Source organism: Amyelois transitella, chromosome 11, assembly GCF_032362555.1.
Source record: "Amyelois transitella isolate CPQ chromosome 11, ilAmyTran1.1, whole genome shotgun sequence".
Lineage (NCBI taxonomy): Eukaryota > Metazoa > Arthropoda > Insecta > Lepidoptera > Pyralidae > Amyelois > Amyelois transitella.
Genome location: NC_083514.1, coordinates 5,787,845 through 5,810,390, shown reverse-complemented (window position 1 = coordinate 5,810,390; position 22,546 = coordinate 5,787,845). Strand labels below are relative to the sequence as shown.

Genomic DNA, 22,546 nt, shown 5'->3' with positions numbered 1-22,546 from the left:
CGTCGCCAGTCACCATTCGTCTCTTAGTTGTTAAGAGCTTTTAAAAAAGCGCGATATTAATGATCAGATTAAAATAGATTACACGTGTATGTACGAGGTGTGTTTTTAACGAGGCCCAATAAGCTCAAATAATATTAATATTGCGTTACAGCCTTGGCGCCAACGGGTTCAAAGTACGCTTTACGAACACTCGTATTTATTTATTGAAACAATGGGACCGTCGCGTCGTTTATGACGGTATCATTGAATGACCGTCGCTCATTTATTTAAACTTCCTTTGATATCAATTTTCATATGTTTTAGATTGTAATCCAATTTCAAAATGCTAATTTTCAGGCTAAGTCATGTGATGTGACATACACAGTAGCATAACTTATTTTCTCGGCTGTAAATTTACTGCAAAATTATAAATTCTATTTGTGTCGGCACGAATCTGTAAAAAGTATGGGCTAATCTGACTTTAGAGATTTTAGAAATGACTATACCTAGAAGTTGCCGACCTTTTAAATAAGTAATAGATAAGAATTTCCTGCACATTCGTTAGTACGTTTCATCTGTCGTTATGAGTTATTCTAGTTTTGCGTCAATATGAATTGTCAACAATTAATGTAACAAAAACAACTACTTTATTATCATACTAGTTGTGCCCACGATTTCGTTTGCGTGGAATAGTTATTTTGGGCATCATATTCCATAATTTTTTCACATATTCCATAAATTTTTTGTTCCTTATAGTTGCAGCGTGATGTTACATAGCCTAAAGCGTTCCTCGATATAATATGGTCTATTCAAAGCAAAAAGAATTTTTCGATACGAACCAAGTAGTTCCTGAGTTAAATATGTGACCTTACCTTATAACTGCAACTCATGCCTTGAGTTCATTCAAATGACGATAACTTTTATTTTAGTGAACCGATTTTGATGAAACAAACTTTAAATGTTAAAACAAAGCAATTGTAGTAAAGTTTTAAGTAAATCGGTTCAGTACTTTCAGAGATAAGCGTGATCATACATACAGACAGGCAGACAGACAAAAAATAATAAAAAAAATGTTTGCTTTCTATTTTCATTCTAAGTGTCCATCTATCCATTTTAGTCAAAAATACTAAATGTACAGACAAAATATTTTTACTGTTTTATTGTATGTATAGATGTCATTTCATTATAGCTGTGACCTATCTTATAACAGTTTACTTTTCTGTAACAAACACCAATACGATTGGGTTTGTTGAATATCTCCCATTTAGGACATCCACGTGTAAAATTTATACTCGTGCCTAGAGTTCACGCTAATAATGGAAATTTTCATTGGTTTTTCGTGCTCTCTTATATTATTTCATGTCGCTGATAAGGCGGTAATATAGTTGAATGCTTCGCGGATTACAGCACGTGTAAGAAAAGACGCACGCGCCGTATACTTTGCAGCATAAATAAATATTTATATTATTGCAGTTCATAAATAAATATTTATTAAATAATTGGTAATCTTAGTCACAATTGGACCGTGTGGTTTCCTTACAGAAAAATTACAGGCTGGTAATAGGCCTAAAACTTTTGCCAAATCTTTTAATGACATGTCAACGTAGAAGATAATCATAGATCAAAAATACAATGTGATAAAGAGGGAAAATAATACTTAGTTCATAAAGCCTACTGTAATCTAGCATTTGCTTCGATGTGCTATAAGGAATTTTAATCTTAATTGACATTTACGTTAATATGCTAAGCTCAAAATAACTGATTTTAATTAAAATTGTACGCCATTTCATACAATGTGTGTTACGTGTGCAATGTTCATGCGTAAACTGTAACTATGTCAAACAAAGGTACTATTGCATAACGTGATTTCGCCGATTAGGTTTACAGCTTTCAAAGCCGTAAAATCAATACAAAGCGAGTTGTAAAGAAGTCACTCTCTTATCGCTGCATACACACGTGTTTGTAAAATATCTGATGTACGTCACAATTTTGCATAAGAAACTATTGATTCACATTATATACTGAGTATTACGTACAAAGCGGTCGAAGTAAATTCAATTACGGTTGATTAACTAACGAGGCTATGTAACGCATGTGGTCTATTTCATTCATTCACTTATCTAACCTTAACATTACAGATTTGTTGTGTAATATCATCACTTTATCCGCCTTACCTAGTCTGTTTTTTACAATGCATTTGGAATGTATTTTATGCTTTACTTTTTTGTCAGATGTTGTGTTTTTACCTATTCATTTAATAAAGCCAAGCTAAGCAGACGGCTGGGCGTCGCTGCACTTAATAACGTCTATTGCCAGTTGCTGGTTTTCTAAATTAAATTACCTCTTATGTGTAGTAACTTTATTTAATTTAATAGATAACAGCTGGCTAGCAAAACTTATAAGGGATTTCAATTATTTTTAACAGGACCCAAGATCTTTTGGAAATATAAATGTGTATTTTAGTCGAACAAATGCAAAAGTATAAGTATTAGTACTTATCCTCCTACTTACATATATAAAAAATTCGAAGTATCAAATATTTCTATACCTAATTAAGCTCTATCATACAAATACAAATATTTTTAAACATATGGAAGTTTTTGTTGGTACAAATTATTTTAAGAGCTTTACTTGCCTAATGTAAACGTTGTCCTGCCGTTAAGTAAAAAGTTCCGAGGGCCTTTCACACTTCGGACTCCAGTGACCAACCATATGAAAACTAAGAAATACTAACTTGAGCGTTGATCTTGATTGTTGGATTTGGATGGATTTTTTTAGAATTCCGTACCTAAAAGGTACAACGGGAAGGGTCCCGATAGGGATTACCCCTCCGCTGTCTGTCTGTCACGCCGGGATGTAACTTTTCACAAATTATGTATTTTCGTTGCCGCTATAACAACTAATAAAAAATGGAATATTAAACGGTTCCACATACAAATAAACGTGTTTTATGCTCAATTTAGTAACCGTAACAGGTAGACGCTTAAAATTTTCCCATACAACAAACGTATTTTTTAAACGTACGAGTAGCTTATCATAACAAGAAGGAAATTTCAATTTTTTATAAAGATCAGGTTTTATGTTGACGATGACAACGGTTTTTAAGCGTTTTTATAAAAATAATGCCCAATGTTTTAGTTTCAATACATTTTTTGGGTGTCATTATGGTAAGTCACATTGAATTATGATAGTTATTCACATTTGACTTCGACTAAATTAATAAAACCTTACAATAATATTGTTCTTTTCAAATCAGGGTAGACAGAATCTTAATTTCGCGAAGTATTTTTTTTAATGTCTCAAGTTTTACTTTAGAGAAGATTTATCCAATTATTTTTATGATATGACCGCAAAAAATACCTATGTGATGTGAATTATTGACATACACTTGGTAGGATTAAAACCTCGTTTTGAAGAATTCTAAACATGGTGCGTATAGATATGAAACCTTTTTTTGTTATTTCCACGTTGAGATGATGAACAATGGTCTCTTTGCAAGAAAAACAATAAGAAAGTCGGTACCTTCTTCGGTCGGTCCAAACAATAATTTGTTGACATTTTCGTCAGCTATAATTAGCAACAATGTGTCACATAGTTTTTACTTACTGTATATTTTTGTGTTTGTTAATATCTTCACATAATATTCAATTTAATATTTATAACTATTATTCTATAGAAGTATGTAAGCTTAAATGAGACTGACCGCAGTCAAACTGTGAAAACAGTTTTGCGGAATATTGTTTTTAAGTTTCATTATGATTATTGTGTAATAAATAAATAAATAAATAAATAAATAAATAAAAAATAACGAAATCAAAGAATAAATTAAACATAGTACGTATAAGTTAAACTCATGCTTAATTAACCGATTAATATTTATGAAATTAAAAGAAACCACATAATTAAGAACTCATCTCACCATATGATTAAAAATAACCGATTTTGGAACTTTCAATACAGGGTCCTTGACCTGTCAAACAAACATTGGGCAGGGTCGCAGACAAATTGGAGGGCGCGTGTCGGTTGTTCTCCAGACAACCTTATTGAATTGTGCCACAGTTTATCAAGGTTTCTCAGTGGAACAATATGTCTAGCACCAACCAAATCTTATTAGATGAAATATTGTTTCTGTGACTTATCTTGCCTTATTGGATTTGAATTAAAATATCTAAAAAAAAATAATTAAACAGTGAAGTAATTTTTGTACTTTACAAGTACCTAAGCTTGAATTGAGCAAAGTTTAATCTGCATGAATTTTATACTCTTTATGATTAATTCCATCTAGTTTTGCTATGTTTAAGATTCGTTTTGTGACAAGACAGTAAAAAAATATTTTATTAATATTGTATTCGTGCCGTGTTGATGATCTTATTACTTAGTCTGTGTTCAGACGTACATTTTATAAAAACTCGTCTGTCTGGATTTGCCAATGTCATTGTGTTTTGCTATCATTCTTCTGAATTGGTATGCCTTGCTTTTGAGTCTGGCAGCCATTAAAGTTCAACGCTTTTAAAATAGTCTGTGGTTAAAGTATTTTATCCCTATATTTCTTGTTTAGTCTGCTCATAACGTTCTTTATAATTTTTACCGTATTTGTATAGAATTTTTTTTTTATCGTCCAAAAGGCGGAATTATTGTCACAAGATCGTCATGTAAACGTCTACCGATTTTTGTGAGATGGAATCGGTGCAGCGTGATACTCTCTTCCATTTCGTACTGTCACTTACCATCTAACTCGTTAGTCCTGCTTTTTTACAATATTCTGAACCTTATTTCTGAACCTATTTTCTATTTTCAGAATTTCTTACAGACTATGTTGCTGAATGTTAAAGATGTTTTGTATATAACTTATTTTGGCTTTCACTGTATTTAGATATGAATTTGGGTTGACGATGTGAAGTGCTCCACTAAGCTAAGAATATCAGGGCATTAACTCTGAAACTCAGGATCGATTTCGCGTCAGGTTTTATCTTATAACTAAGTGATAGGATTTCTCTTGTAGGCTATGGGCTGGAGATGCAAATAGCGACAGGTTGCTGGCACTATTCCATCATGAAGCCATACGGCTGAACGTGGCCTTTTAGTATTTTTGAGACTGTTGGCTCTGTCTATGCCGAGGATATAGATGTGACTACATGTATATAGTTTTACCTTATAAAGAATAAAATAAAATTACGTGCCATTGATGAGTCACACCATTTGACATGGGTCGTGGACATTTCTACTCTTGTTGTTGTAGTTTCGTTTTCCTGTTATTTTCAACAAACAAGTTTGTTCCAGTAAATCATACATACTTCCTGGCGTTTGTCCCGATTGTGTCCGTCGTTACAAGGCTGAATTGGTTTGGTTCAATTAGTTACCTCAATATGCAAATATCCCCATGATTTGTTTCCTACCCTATGAGCACAGGTTTGGCAGCAAGTTAGTAATAAAACGAAGTGAAAATTCACGCGTCAGATTAAGTATATACCTTAGCCATTCAGGCTCTTGGGGAGACAAGATATTGAATATGACTAAGCATGGTTCGTGAATGAGCTACAACAACATTGAGGCAGCATCTCCGCCGCCGCCAATATGGTTATTTTTCGCTGGCTCACTCGAGACCAGACCACACGCACGTTCATGCTTCTTGGCGCCCCGCTTTAGTTAGGAGTCAGTATTAAACCAACTCAGTATTATGTGCCAGTAGCAACTAGTGACAACAGATAAATAGTTTTAGTAGTCCTCAAATGATCTAATGTATGGTCAATTGGTTATGTTGTCTTCCCCAAACTACATGTAAAGCGGCTTACCTACCTATAAGATTACCTACCTAAAACTTAGCTGCCTTTTAGCTTTAGTGCTTCAGTATGTATTGCTTCCTTGTTGAATTATTGTGATTTCTCATATTGCTTAGAATTTTTGCAATAAAAGTTTAGATGAATTTGACATAATAATCAAGAATGTATGTATATGAATGTAACAAAATAAATCTAGGAATTATGACTGGATAAACATAATCCGTAGAGTAGCTAACTCTACTGATTATGTTTTAAAACTCGATTATAATACCTTTGTAAAATCCATATCTTCTTTAAAGTTAAGTAAACAGGCATGGCCAAAGTACGGTTTATGGTCAACCATTTTCGTAATGATCGGGCAACGAGTGCCCCACGCGGGTGAATGACTGGGTCTATAACCTGAGCTGGGGTCCACTCAGAATTGGTGACGCATTGAGTGGCCAACGAGCTTTTGCTTTGTCCTTGAAGACACCAAGTGTAACATTGTGAAATACTAAATATATTTTTTCATTAATGCGAACATGTGGTTATCTTCAAATAAGTATTTAAACACACAAACAAACAACAAATTTAACTAACATACCAAATTCGTTTCTTCCGTATGAACCTATAAATAAGTTCAAAGTTGATAATTAATCCCGACTTTAGTGACACATTCCGAAAAAAGCTATTGTATAAATGTGTTTTAAACAAATAAGAATATAAACACGTAAGGATAATGTATTAGAAAACAGTGTACTCTGCGAGTGCTATTTTATATAGTAGAATATATATAACACATATATATATATCTTTCGGAGGAGTATAGTCAATTCGCATACAAAGGCAGATAGCCGGGTGTGGCTGGGCTGGCGAGACAAGGAATGTCCGGAATGTGGCTGCGTCTCGCAAACGATGCAGTGGCATGCAACTTCGGCTAATGACCTAGCCACCACTGTGCCGCACTGCATTCTCAATGTTTGATTCACTCACGTCACTACTATTTGCTTGCATATCTACTTAGGTATCATCCCGAATGATCTAAGTTTCGAAACTTGTAGTGTTTCACTACTAAGCAAAGTCATGTTTAGAGTGGCCTGGTTTAGCAGAACTAAATTTTTCTCACTGTTATTTATCTCCCCGACTGGTATAGATTATGCCTTTACTGTGTATGTATTTATCAAATTATAAAAGATTTTTGTTTGTTTGTAATATCTTTATTGTACAAAGGAAACAACACAAAAATACAGTAATTGTGAGGTAACGCAAAAAATACAAAGGTGGACTTATCCCATTTTGGGATCTCTTCCAGTAAACCATTGAATAATTGAGAGGAGTCTTACTTGAATATGGTAGAAGTACGTACAAATCCTTAGTGGCAATATGTAATAAGAAGCATATAAACAAATGTGTCCAAACGTGGTAATCTAATATATTGTTCAAGTATGGATCTAGGAATCGCTAATTTATTGCAAAATCTAACTGGTTGGTTATTGCTTGAGTTCGAAATATTGCTGATAATATTCAGCAGAATTGCTCATTGCCTATTAAATATATTTATGGTGATGGGGTTATTTTCCCAAGCAAATTGTTATAAGATTTTAGCATAATCACTCATATACACATACTTCATACCGAAATCAATGTCAATCTGAAAAGTATCAGGTAGTATTATAATTATTTTTTTATAGTTCTTGTAACTTCTACTTGAAATTTCATCGGCTCTTTTTCTTTCCACGTAGTAATGATTATTTAGTTTGCAGTGGTTGCAATTTTAAATAAAACGGCCACTGCAGTCGTAGGCGTCGTCCGCCCGCCGCAAAGCCGGTTCTGTCAAGTTGAATGTATTGGCGGGCATCTCCATCCTTCTTGGAATTTGCACCCACACGGAGCATTCACAAAGCACCTTATGTCGTGCCACCCTTGCTGTTTTTGCACTATCAGGTTTGTTTGATGTCGGCCGTCTCATTTTCCAAGAACATACGTTCGAACATTGGTATGCGTGCCGTCCAAATAACGACTCGGAATTTTGAAAAAGTTGCTTTATCGTCTCAAGCAACATTAGCACTCTATTTTGTATGTTTTGGTATTTCGTGGTATTTTGTTCCGTTGCATACCTATTAAACTTAATATCTGTGATGAAAATTTTAAATGTTTTCAAGAATCTTCTTTCTTAAAGCCTTATTTTCCCATAATAGGCTTTTATTGTTTACGCAAATCAATGTACTTTAGGGTTTCACTGTACAATTTTAATAAGTAGGAAGTTAGGTGATTTCGTTCTGATAAGTTAATCTCAAAACGTCAGAAACGAACACATCCGGCGGACGGCAGACGGGACGATGGTGCGGTAAGCCATGCCATGCGGCGTACGTGTCGTGAGTATAATAACTCTTCGTTCCATGGCACGTGGTGGCCGCCATCTTGGAAACACGAGCTTTTGGCGCGAAATACCATGCCGTCGTCATCGTTGTGTTAACTATTTATACCACATATAAATATTTGTGAAACAAATTATCAATTTTTCAGTTTTCTATTAAAAAGGTTGTATAAATTATATGTGTGTATGTATGTAGCATATAAATATCAATACTAAAATATCATAATACTTCCTACTAATATTATTTGTTACTCTTTCACGCAATATCTGTACAGATTTTATACTTAACAGATTTTGATGGAATTTGGTACATGTGTAGAAAATACCCTATAATAACATATTAAGAACTGTTAATCCCAAAATTAGCACCACAGCCAATCATCGGTATAAAATTAACTACATTGTTTCGTCACACAATAGTATATCAAAACTATTTTTTTTATAGAAGTTTTTATGCTTAAAAACAAACTTCGACGGATATGTTGTTGGCGCCAAAATGTAGCGTGGTATACATCCTTCCTTTATAGCCGTTCATTGCGCTCGCTTGGGTGTATTGGCCGCAGCCCGCCACGCGCATCCTGCCTACTACGTTTCTTGTATCCCTCTCGCACCCATTTCCCTTAGATAAAATGAAAAGAGATATCTTTTCACGTGCAGCGATTTTTGTGCCACAGAAGGACGCGCCCCGAGCCCCCGAGATCAATGCACTTTCCGAGGACAGCGGCCCGTATTTATTAAGCACTAATGTTTTAATGCTCTCGGTGTAATAGGGGTCTTAGGATATTGTACTAAGATTGAATTTAGAAGGGTGAGGGTTGCAAAAGTAGAGGTCGATGTCTAGACGCAAGGGAAGCGAGTGAGGACCTAACTGGAGGCATTTCGCCCGCGCCCGACATACCATGTAGTAAGTAAGTAAGTATACCTACTTACATTCGGTGGCGTCTCCCAGCCCGCCAGCGCCACTCGTCCCTTTGACTCGTCGGGCCTCCAATTTGCCAAGTTGCCACTCCATTTGAGTACTAAATACAGTTTTACTTTTGTAATCTTTCATATAATCCACATCAAGACTAAATAGTAAACAGTAGCGAGGGATTTTTTAGAAAATTTTAAGACATAAGTCGTAGTTACATTCCCGTTAGCGTTGTTTGCTCATTATTTTATCGATATTGGCCGTGCTCCGGTATTTGTTTTCGAAGTGCATGCATCATGACAACATACATAATATTCAACATACAACATACATAGTCGTTATCTCGACACAAATTCTTGTACTTTGACCCGTTCTATCTGCGATTCGTAACAAAATGATGTGTGTTGTTCTTCGTTAATTGTTTTCCAATGAGACAACCTACGCATTGTATTTTATCAATATTGTTTGTTGGTGGGTGGTATGTTCTTTGATAAGGATCTAGGGTTCAAAATTCATTAATTCTCTGTATTTTTTTAAAATGCTTTGGTATGTTTAATTTATTTACTAGTAATTTATAACGACCATTATTGTTAAGGACAATTTATTAATTGCTTGGTAAAAGGACTCCGTGTTACTGTTGGATACCGGAAAGAAACCTTCTATGTTGAGGAAGCCCCTAAGAGCGGGTTTAAATTTTCTAGTTATTTGATAGTAATTGCACAGGGTTCATTGATGGATTTGGTATGGGTCTTTTTAACCTCCAACGGAAAACGAAGGGTGTTCTAAGTTAGTTTCTTTTGTTGAATTATAGATGATTTGCGAGTAGACTAGACATGTTTGATGGAAAAAGGGTGAGCCGTTTAAAAGGTATGGGAGTTTAAAGTGGTGAAGGAAGACCGAATATCTGCAAATATACTCGAGTGCAAGCGCACTTAGTCTGTGTTAATTAAGGATTTTTAAAAAATACGTCGCGTTGGGAGGCCGCTTCAAAACTAACAATTACAAATAGTCTAACCTTACCTAACTGAGTAGCATAGCACGGCACATAAAGATTTTAGATTTTTGCTAGCTAGCTCCAGTAACTTTTACTACGAATAATATATGTATATCCCATGATGATAATAAACCTTCGGTTTATATTAATTACTAACACAAAGTTATGACTTATTATAACCTAAGACAATGTTGGTAATTAATTTAAATTGTCGTATATCCCACAACTTATGTCCAATGTATCATCTGAAAATTTTGTCCTCAAGTTGTGTATCACGCAAAAGATGTAAACATTTTTTTACTATCCGGATCATGGACCTTATTTTTCAAAGTTAAAATATAACCGAATATTAATCATCAGTTAAACGAAGCGACAACCACCTTATGTGGGGCCGCATTCGAAGGTTATCAGGAAAATAAAAACCCGCGGTTTAAGGCCCTTGAATAATTATTTAACGGTCAACGCACCCAGAGTTTCGTGTCCTGCAAAATAATTTAATTACTTAACCAAAAGTATTTGGTCATTTAGTTTTGGACTTTCAATTCCCATTGCTAATTGTCTAGACTAGACTATTTTTATGTTTCATGAAAGCAGGTAACAACGCACATACAAGGTCTTAAAATTACTTATAACACATCTTCATTAGAGAGGGATATGTTTGGTAAAATTGAAACCATATTTAGGTGTTTCATTAGATCATAATCACTGATTAAAATCTAAATCAATATAAGGTAAAGGTACTTTTGATCCTTTTCTCCACTTACAGTAAAATATTTACCTTTTAGTTATTCATTCCATATTTACATCGCAATATGTATGAAAATGGTAAAATACTGATACGATAATGTGCATGGATTGTATTTCCATGATTATATTTCTGTCTTGCTAAGTAAGACAGTGCTTTAGGACGATGACCGTCTTGCTCTGTCGGCTCTCAGAGAATCAAAGAGTGACTTGTGACGATGGATAAAAATGATTCATATGATAGTAAATTTTAAAAACATTATGCTTGTGAAATAAAAGTTAAAATTTAAAAGTAGATTCAGCAGGTATACGAGTGGCACGCCGACAGGTGCTTCACACGACGGATATTGCTTCCAACGGGGTCAAAGGACCCGCTCAAGGCCATGACCGAGACATTTTCGCAGTGGACAACCTTGGATAATAGGCGCCTCACAAGTGGCCGTGGTTGAATTGAACTACCTTTTGACAGATAGGTTATGATTGTGATAAAAATAAATAGAACAAGTAGTAATGAAAAACAAAAACCATAGCAGGAATATCATCGCTTACTTGTATGCACTACAGTCCTCCCCGTCCATCCTTTATTGGGTCTAAAATTTTAAAAGATTTTTAATTAAAACCTGAAAGAGAACATGTTGCGGGAATAAAAGTTATTTGCGCGACTTGACTGGACCGCCCTAAAAGTTTCAGTTCATTTTTATTCATGTCACATGACCTCGATTATTAATGTTAAAGCCATTTTGGAAAAAATATCCTAATAGGGATTTGGACTATTTTTGGGAAAGTGTTTAAAACCATGCATAAGTACCAAATATAACCCAAACTATTTATTATTATTTTTTATTTCAAGTAAATTTTTTAAAACAATTTATTAAAAATTCCATTTAAAATATCGCGCTAAAACGCGGATACCTGTCAAACGGCCGCTGTGACGTCACGCGTTACAAAATATTGTCGAAGTTGTATGTAATGAATAGTTATTTCGTAGTTGTGTGATAATAATATGAATTCAAAATTTTATAAATATTGTGCGGTGCCGTAGTGTAAAAATACAACTATTAAAACACCTGAAAAACTGTTTATTCACGTTCTACGTACAAAAACGATGCGGAAAAAGTGGCTTCAATTAACCCGTCGGGATCCGGCACTTGTATTTACACAAAGTAAAATGTATATGTTCTGTGAGGATCATTTTGATGTAAGTTTGATAATATTTGTTACATTTACTTGTATTAAAATAATTTTTCTCCAAGTTTTCAAAGACGAAAACTCGAATTTTTAGGTTTGAAATAAAGTAAACAATGTTTCGTTCTTTCATTATACTTGGCCAATGATATGGCGAAATCATATTATTTAATTTTTACCTTATAATTTACCTTTTCGTGATTAAAAATATCTACTATTACTATAATAATGTATCTTGAGTATATTACTTACATGGATATCTTCACATTTTATAAATTCAGCAGAGCAGAAGTTACTATTTGTTGCGAAGAAATAAGCCACCGTAAAGCAATCAATTATTGGCAAATTTGAACTATCTGCCTTAATATATCCACTTTCCATTATGGGAAAACCTTTAAAAATTTATTCAAAAAGATAATCGGACGGAAATCACGGTAATAATATGATCCAAATATCAACAAACACCATACAGCGAAAATTCTTGTATTGTAACGCGTGACGTCACGCATTTTGATTGGTGTTCATTGTCACGTGACTTGAGGGTGAAATATTTAATTATATTTTATTAAATAAAAAAATAATCCCTTGTTTATTGAGGAAAATATTGTGTTTTTTATTATTTTTACTATAGAAACTACCTTTTCGTGGTAAAATTTTATACTTATTTGAGTACAGTCTACATCCCTATTGTTTGACTATGGAACCGATGATAAGACTGGATGGAATAAAGGATATTTCATAACTACATTTCTATATTTAAACAGCAATATAGAAATGTAGTTAAAAACCACATTCATAAACTAATAAAAGGTTCTTTCAAATATCTCATTGAATATCATACATACATACAATCACGTCTATATCGCTTGCGGGGTAGACAGAGCCAACAGTCTTAAAAAGACTCATAACCCACGTTCAGCTGTTTGGCTTAATGATAGAATTGAGATTCAAATAGTGACAGGTTGCTAGCCCATCGCCTAAAAGATGAATCCCAAGTTTATAAGCCTATCCCTTAGTCGTCTTTTACGACACCCATGGGAACAAGATGGAGTGGTCCTATTCTTTTTTTTATAAGTGTCGGGTCCACACGGCATAAACATATATACGAATATCATCGTAGAACCTTAAGAGTTACATCTGCGATGAATGAATCACCATTGCTTCATTTGATCATAACAAGTATTTCCCGCTTTATACGTACTGATACTTACAGATGGATTAGTCACTCCCTGAGCACCCGTGCCTTATCAAACAATATCCACTACATATATGTTTATCTATCTGATATAACTTTTTGATCCTAGCAGCATATTTAGAAAATATGGATGCTTAAAATTAGTTATACCACCAGTTAAGTATACCAGTACGGTATGGCTTTAGCTTTTAGCTATAAATAATTTTGAGTTGTAGCTTATTTCCTGATAACGTTTAATCTTTACCCACTAAAATGGAGCAAAATATATAGTTTGTTATATTTACACGTGTATAAACAAATCAACATTGCAATGTAATGTTTTTATGTAAATTGCAACACGCAGATTTATAGTCAGTGCAATTGCAATGACAGGTAGGTAAAGAAAACGTTGCTAGAAAAATAATACAGTCGTAACCTTTTCATTTTAAGATAACATATTTGCTATAACCTCTATAACATAATTATGCAAACCGGTGTTCAGTTTATTTTTTATGTATCGCCGCCTAAATGTGTCTTGAGCATGGTTTCACGCTTTTCAGCTCATAATTGACATCTTCTCCCGTTCATATTTGGGCGCGTTTTCCCATGCCCAAAGAAAGTTGCCAAACTTCAATAAATTAATATTATACTTACTGAATAACCCATACTGCGAACGAACTTATTTTGATTGAAAGAAATCGTTTCAGACCAATTAGGGCTAAAATTTGCCTGGGAGATTTCTAGTGGCTGGAAAGCCTATAAGGTATTCTCTCTCGATTGGTTGTACATATCCGCATTAAAATCAGTTCTTCGCTTGTATAAAGTCTTCTTGAGAACTTTTTCAGGCTCTGTATAATTAGAGACTGACTTTGTTTGTGTTTAAAAATCTATCGGCCGTACAACACAAACTTCTTCTTTCTATTGCCTGTTTAAGAAGTGTAGTCTATTTTGGATATCAAAAAAATTGTTTATACTTTCATTTCAGTACCTAAAAATGAAATATATTATTGGTAAGACCAGTGCACAACGATTCCCGGATGATTAGTTCCTGTTGACTGAAAGAGATCTTATAGGATAAGTCCGCTGTTGCGATATTATTCTCTTGTGTATATTCTCTTTTTTCCAAATGTGTTAATGAGATAAACATTAAGTAACTACAACAACAATAATACTTCTCGTAATCGTCTAACAATAATACTTCTGGTAAAGCCTCAGCAATGAGGGTTCATATTTGTTTGTTATGTTATCGAATGTTGTTCAAGTTTTATCTGTGATAAATATCGAGCTGACACGATGCGCGACGCCAGTGACGTGCAAAACCGGCGCCAATCTCCTACTAAACAATAAATATATCTAATTCTCAGTACAGGTTAAATAATATTGTCGATTATTGCGTAGAATGTGATAAAAATGACACCTTTATCAATTTTTAAAGTTGAAATACCTATCGTTGTAGCACGTGAGGACGTAATGTTACTGACATTTTTTTAACTCAGTATTAATTTTCGTTACGCAAATCTTAATACTTGCCTACCTAAAAAGACATGTGATCATATTTTTAAAAAGATTGCTTGATGAAAAGTGAATATGCTTTAAAAGTATTCAGAAATCTGGTGCCAATAAGACTACAAGCAAGTGACTACCCAATACTCTTTTCACAAGCAGCGAATACTTATTACACCCATCCCTGTTTAAAATAGTTACCTGTTTGAGCCGCCATGTGGATAGACAGATATCACATAAAAACATTGCCAGGTGGAGAGTTCATTGCTCGGCGTGGCTTTTATTTTGTTTTGAAATGGAGCTTTGGGGAGCAGAGGGGGTGTGTGTACGGCTGTGTCTGAGATAGCAAAAAATGCGTCCACCACCTGGTTCTGTATAAAATAAAGTAAAACGAATAAATAATGGAGATAAGGAAGGCTACTTGTACAATTTTGATGTAATGTCAAAGTAGATATATATTTATATACTAAGTATACACTTTATAATTAATATTGGTTTAATAATGATCCAAATTAAATGGTTTTTTTTTATACTAGCTTTGCCCGCGACTCCATCCGCGTGGAATAGTTATTTTGGGCATCATTAAAGCCCTCAAGGGCGAATAATTTTCCCCGTTTTTTTTTCACAAATTTCTTTATTTCTTCGCTCCTAATAGTTGCAGCGTGATATAATAAAGCCTAAAGGCTTCCTCGATAAATGGTCTATTCAACACAAAAAGAATTTTTTAATTCCAACCAGAGATTAGCGCGTTCAAACAAACAAACAAACTCTTCAGCTTTATAATATTAGTATAGATGTAATATTTAAAAATACATACATACATACATATGGTCACGTCTATATCCCTTGTGGGCTAGACAGAGCCAACAGTCTTGAAAAGACTGAATGGCCACGTTCAGCTATCTGGCTTAATGATAGAATTGAGATTCAAAAAGTGATAGGTTGCTAGCCCATCGCCTAAACAAGAATTTCAAAGTTTGTAAGCCTATCCCTTAGTCGCCTTTTACGACATCCATGGGAAAGAGATGGAGTGGTCCTATTCTTTTTTGGATTGGTGCCGGGAACCACACGGCACCAATCAAAAATATATACAATATTATATAATTAAGTATAAATAATAAAAAAAAATTAATTATATTTATCTAAATTAAAAAAATTATACAAATTAATTATAAATCATTATCAAAGCGCTCGGTGTATAATTGTAGTATGGTGATTCAAAAATTACAGTACAAATGCATATTATGTGAATCTGAACCAGCGTGAAACCATCGGCTCTCGACGAGCACGTGCTAAGGTGCCACAGCTGCGTCAGACAAAAAGGTAGAAAATATTTTTTTTATTAAAATCGGCATTGCGTCCGTTGGTTTTTTATATTCAATAAAACTGAATATTGATGATGTCTTTTACTATAACAGTTTCTACGAATTGGTTTCATCCAAATCTTATCTTACTAATATGTATTTTAAAGCTGAAGAGTTTGTTTGAACGCGCTAATGTCAGGCAGTTCGAATTTAAAAATATTTTTGCGTCAAATAGACCATTTAGCGTGGAAAGCTATATAACTGTTGAATATTTAAATTTTTATTATATGAAACCACTTTAAATATTATATTTAAAGTGGTTTCATATAATTAAACTAACAATAACATCACGCTGCAACTATTAGGAGCGAAGAAAAAATGGAACATGTGAAAAAAAAACGGGGAAAATTATTCATCCTTGAGTGCTTGAGGCTGCAATGATGCCCAATATAACTATTCCACGCGGATAAAGTCGCGGGCACAGCTAGTTACATGTAATTATTATAATGCGTAAGAAAATTATATAACAATCATGCTTTTGAAACATGGTATAAGGGCAATTAAATAAAAATAGGCGTGTGGTCGCCGTACGTTGTTCTCGTTGCCCGCATGTAAGTTATTTACTGATCGCCAGCGCGCGCGCATCCTCACAAATCGGTGCATAACGGCCGCCCATTCAAGCGGCGCGGCGCGGCGTCGGCGCTCCAGCATTCAACCCAGATTTTATTTTTGAATGTATCCCACAATGGTCTGTCGTAATGATTTATTTTTAACTCTGAAATCTATCATCCACGGTTTACAAAGTTTTTTAAATATAAATAGGTACCTATTTAGTTTATTGCTTCTATGTGTAAGGCTCTTTAAATGTCAATAAATTTAATAAATTTATAAAAAAAGTGTAATATTACGAATAAACCAGTAGATACTTATATTATTTTCATAGAAGAAAGGAAGTAAGTGATTGAAGCAGCTCCTTTGCTGGCTTTCTAGTACCTTTGTAATAAATATCACAAAAGAGGTACAGTTGCAAAACATTCATCAAATGTTCTATGTCTTGAAAAATAAAATGCGCAGTGTTCGTGCAAACTGTCATCTTACTCTGAAAATGCACTTCCGTCGTCGTAGCGTAGTGCAGCATCTTGATGTTATTGATTTTGTTCTCGTTTCCCGCGCATCACACACACCACACCCCGCCTCATTCCTCAGTTCTATTCACCCTACAAACCTCCCGCTCCACCCCCGCCTTCACCAAACATAAACACGTGGGTGCAAACCACATTGTCTATTAAATTTGAATCAATAAATTGGTAAATAAATTGAATTTGATTTTCGCTTATGCAACATTTTTAAACACTTATGACGTCAAATTCGATGACATTAATCAGTGAACTTTATAACGGCGAATAAAACTATGTAGTAGGTCCTCATTATTGCAGAAGACGACAGAATTTTAGTAATAATTAATCTAACAGGTTAGAATAGAATTGTTTATAATGGAAGAACTTATATAAATGAGTGGGAGGCAAGGCAAGACGACGATGCATCGCCCGCCCTGCATAAACGTGGAGGAGAACCAACGCCATAGGGTGGCAAGGGGGCAAGAGCGGGAGGGCTGGCTACAACTACATCAAGCTAGCCGTGCGCCGCGCGTACCGTGCGATTATTCCGTCTAGCGAGCGGGACGTAGTCAATTGCGTCAAGAGCGTTTTCGTTCAGTCCGCTTCGCGCCTTCATACCGAAAAGACGTGTCGCACGCTACCATAATTTTCAAACCAACGTTTGTTTATTTATTGTCAGTTACTAGTTATTTATTTACTCATCATAGTGCATTCCTTATTTAATTTTGTTACATCTAAAAAGTCGTGATTTGAACAGTGATAAAACCTAAAAAGAAAAACAATCTTCATGAACTGTGATCGTGTTTTCAACCGTTTTGAACAATAATAAACGGTAAATACAACCTGTGAGACGGGTCGAAATGAGCGGATTGACCATCAGAGTTAAAAGAGGATCGAGGGGTAGTGCTACTCTTCTCGAAGCAGCCAACAGAATTTTGCGATTACTGGGCGTTAGTTCGACCAAGCGCGGGAAACAGCCCTCACCCAAATCTAAGGTAAGGTCAACGACTCGCGCGTCTGGTGTATTCAGTGTACCCGCTTTCCGTCTACGATATTAAAGTTTGGCATCGTAACATTTGAAGAGGTTTTAAGAAAATTATTTATTTTATTATAGAAGTTATTTTGATGTTTTCATTTAACATACGTTTTTATGTTTAATTTGTTTTGTGTTAGTGAGATAACGGGCAACGAAGAGAATATTGCAATGTTAGTTTGTTTTTTTTTACCGTTGGCGCACTATAATTTGTAGATCTATGTGGTTTATGTAAATATCAAGCCAATATTATTCTGTATTTACTTATTGTAGCACTGTAAAGTAAAAGTATTTGAAGATGTTTTCAAGTAGATAATAATGTTTGTGTATTTGATGTATTAATAGCGCAGTTGATAACTTTCGCTGTAAACATACCGCCGTGATCGCACTTTCGCTGTGCTTGTTCGGTCACACCGCACAGCACGGCTATCTCCACCGACCTAGGCGGCGAGCGCGTCGCATATGCGATGTGAATGTGAGGCAAACAGCCGCGCCCGCCACTCGACGTCGCACTTGTTTGTTCACGCGTCGCCGGCGTGACCACCTTGTTTACCACTACGAACGACGACGCCTCACGATCCGCATTCATTATTCCATCTGTGTCGTAATGACGACATAAAATTATTTCCTTCAACATGAAACGTGCATTCGCATAGTATCATCCCACCTAATCTAACATATGAAATATAAAACGCAATCCCTGTTTCAGTTACAATCTAACCAACTAAATAGAACAGGTTCAAGTTAATACGGAATATAATTTGGAGTGTTTATTAATAAATGATAATACCTATTCCACTAAGGTTTATCGCGGATGCACGTGCACAAGTACTAAAGCTCAGATAAACAATATCATTATTCACAAACTGCGTGTTCCATTTATATCATGACATGACCTAAGTCAATTTTTGTATATGTAATATTTATTGAGATAAAGTATGCAGCGATAACATCTATCGGCGAGCTACGCGGCCGGATGCAGTATGCAAAGGGCAAATATTCTAGCGATACTTACAAACACTACATCCGCCACGTTTATTTAGCACAAGGTTGTTTTGCCATGTGCCATAGTTATCGGCGAATATCAATAGGTTTTGATTAGGTCAACCTGTGACTTACCTATTTACAAACATGCTTTAAAGGAGTACATTTATTATGTAATCCGTTATCCTTATAATCGAATCCAAATAAATGAAAACATATATTGTAAACATTTACGCAAATTAAAAATTGTCATTGGTAGTACTATAACAGTCTGCTTTGTGATGACTATACGTCATGTCAATGGTTCAATAAAAAAAATGGATGATGAATGTGCTCACAAGATTACTTTGAGCCTTTGAGGTGGGCGCGGGCGGCGATTTAATGTTGAGAGTGTTGTGGTGGGGATCGAGGTCGAGTGCGGAGTACATCGGAATGCGTTACTGTGGGAATGCGCTACGAGTACCGTTGTAGCTGTTACGTTGCATCGTACCGCCCGCCGCGGAATTCAAGACCCACTTATGGACTATGCATACCACACGACTGTTTATTAGGTGACTCATTCACTTTTTCAATGATCATTCGTTTTGTTTGATGTTGGTCAATTTTAAGAAATTTTGATTCCGAATCGATGATCTAATTTTTCAATCTGTTTTCCCGTACTCCTACCGTAATGCAGTATTGCTACGGATACTTCAGATTGCCATCATAGTAATCTGCTTACTCGCCATTGATTAAATAAATACATAGCTATCGCATAACTTTTTCTACCTGAGTTTTTGTTTATTTTTATAACAGGATGTTCATTTTAGACATTTGGAACGTATTTCAAGAATTCTTATAGTCTACATAATCGGCTTAGGATAAACTCTTAGTGTTTTATTCGTAGAAGGGCCTTGATTACAAGAATCATTTCCAGAGTTTTTATTGGGACAAACGAAATGGTGCCATATTAGTACAGTTACAAGTATAGCAAATGTCTCCTTTTCAGATAAATCACCAATAAAACGTTCAGACATAAACATTATTTTTTGTTTGTTTGTTTGTAAATTCTTTATTGTACATAACAAATTATAAGTAATACATAAAAACATTAAAAATAACGACGTACAAGGGCGGACTTATCCCTGTGAGGGATTTCTTCCAGTCAACCAGGTATTTCAAAGAAATATATTATGTAAAGGGATAGTAGCTGCAGCTAGGTACAATGACAAAAAGAAAAGGTAAAAAAAATAAAAAATAAAATAAAAATAATTAAATATAAACATACTTAAATAATAAAACAATATACATACTTATACATACATAATATACACATACATATAACAACTCAATGCGTTACACGATCGAAAAATATTTTTTTGACTTGGAGTTTAAAGGAGTCAAGAGAAGTAGCCGTTCTTACGACCGCAGGCAGTTTATTCCACAACCTAGCAGCGAGGACGGAGAAAGATTTGGAATAGGAATGCGAGGAATAAGCAGGAATTGACAAAAAAGGAATATTACAAGCACGGAAACGATTATCAAGGACACGAAGCTTAAACTTCTGGAATAAGTACGGTGGACAATGGGGATTATATAGGACATTAAATAGAAGGTAAAGGACATGGCAGTTGCGGCGAAGTCTGATTGGAAGCCAATTAAGCTTGTTACGAAACTCAGAAACATGGTCAAATTTGCGCAATCCAAAGATAAATCTGATGCACTGATTCTGCAACCTTTCCAGCCTGTCAAGTAGTCCCTCGTTGAGATCTAAATATGCCACGTCTGCATAGTCAAGGAGAGACAATAAAAGAGATTGAGCCAGAAGAACTTTAGTACTAGTGGGAAGAAAATTTTGGAGACGTTTTTTCTGTGTATATCATACAGTATCATCGCTATAACAATCACCAACATAAATCTGTGACTTTAATACTAAATACAATCCATTTCTTATGGTAATCTCAAACATTGATGACACCAAGTAGGAATCATAACATAAATGCATTTTTGCATCCCACAGCTAAGCGCGACCAGGTATCGCGATTGGAATTTTCCGCGCACCTTCGCAGATTTAGCGCCGTTTATATCGTCGCCGACCTCTACATTATTAGCAACCATAGCCAAACAATTTGATAAGTTACCCTAACAAAGCCTGGGAATTGCTTTGAAAGAAACGGTACCTGGGCACTTTCATTTACTTTTCGCGTCAAGTTTGTTTTGGCCAATTAACAGTTAGGTACGAAGACATTGTCGCCGCGTTGTTGAAAGAAAGAGAATGATTGCGAAATGCATCTTTCTCTTTCTTACTTCGCCTGCGCTGAATAGCAAATCAGAATTTTTTGTTTGCAGACGCCTCCTATAAGAAAATTAACAAAAAGTCAGCCGCGAACTATAAAAATTAGATCATCGAACTGTAGACGAGGCCAGTGAACGGTTGGCACTATTAGAAATCGTATCTACGAATAATATTTTGAAACTTTTTAAGTGATTAAATTTGTTCATGGCAAAAATTACCTCAACTCTTCTAATGTTACTCTACTTCTTATATACTAAGAGTAAGAGGAAATATTTGTACGTAGGGGTAATCTTCGTAACTACGACTTACTAATTTTAAAAAACTGTTAAAAGAATATCAGGCAGGGTTCAAATAGGCCTGTGAAATAGGCTTTATATAATCCTAGTAGGTAATTTATATTTACATTACCGGTATAAAATTTGTCTGTAAAATTTTCATGTTTTTTTTTTTCATACACTGTAGAAGAATTCAATAGTGACACGAAGAATTTGTTTTTGTCAACTAAGAGAATAGGTATTATTCAAGTGCTTGGGGAATTTCTAAGTCACTTTTGAATTATGGCTATTGCGGCACTTTGTGTTTGAGTACACTTGCGGTCACCTAATTTCTTAGACACCGGTACGCCAGACGGCGCGTTGCCCCCTGGCCCCCACCGCGCATGACGTGTATTCCACCAACCTACCAATATTACTGCTGTTGTGTCCGCCGACTGATAAACAAGTGCACGGTTTCGGAGCGTGTCGACGCGTCTCCGTTGCTACCGTCGTTCAAAAGTCCGTACTATTTAGGTCTTCGACTTGTTCATGTTACTAACATTGTGTCTCAACGTTTTAATTTTTTGTTACAGAAGAACGGCCGGTCTGCGAACGAAGTTAAGGCTCCAATAGCCGCCGTTGAGTGTGTGATTGATTCCCCTATCAAAATGCAAGCATCACCAGCCGCCTCGGTGCCTGCGCCTGCACCAGCAACTTCACCGGCAGCAAGTCAGTCTCTCAAACCCGCTAAAAGGACAGCTAAAGATTACATTTTCGGCAAATTAATTGGAGACGGCATGTTTAGCACAGTTTTCCGCGCTAAGGACATTCATACGGGAAAAGAATATGCGAGTAAGTTTCCAAATGCACTACTATTTAATTATTTAATGTAATTTTGATAAGTTTCATTCATGAAAAACTGCAAATATTTAATCTGTATTTTCTCTTATTTT

At 35.2% G+C, this 22,546-nt stretch overlaps 2 protein-coding genes across 5 annotated transcripts in view; both read left to right on the top strand.

Annotated features, from left to right (window-relative positions):
- LOC106135112 (DNA-directed RNA polymerase III subunit RPC8) overlaps nt 1–946 on the top strand; it is an 85,179-nt gene extending 84,233 nt beyond the window's left edge. The window contains exon 5 of the mRNA XM_060946475.1: nt 935–946. The gene's annotated coding sequence lies outside the window, so the exon portion shown is untranslated. The remainder of the gene's footprint in view (nt 1–934) is intronic.
- LOC106135085 (3-phosphoinositide-dependent protein kinase 1) overlaps nt 1–22,546 on the top strand; it is a 78,492-nt gene that overhangs the window by 51,851 nt on the left and 4,095 nt on the right. For 2 of the 4 annotated variants that reach the window (XM_060946462.1, XM_013335276.2), the window contains one exon: nt 22,187–22,445. In XM_060946462.1, coding sequence (XP_060802445.1) covers nt 22,187–22,445 — 259 coding nt within the window. Of the gene's footprint in view, nt 1–17,608; nt 18,043–22,061; nt 22,113–22,186; nt 22,446–22,546 lie in introns of those variants that run through there. The other 2 variants (XM_013335275.2, XM_013335277.2) reach the window with 2 other exon arrangements.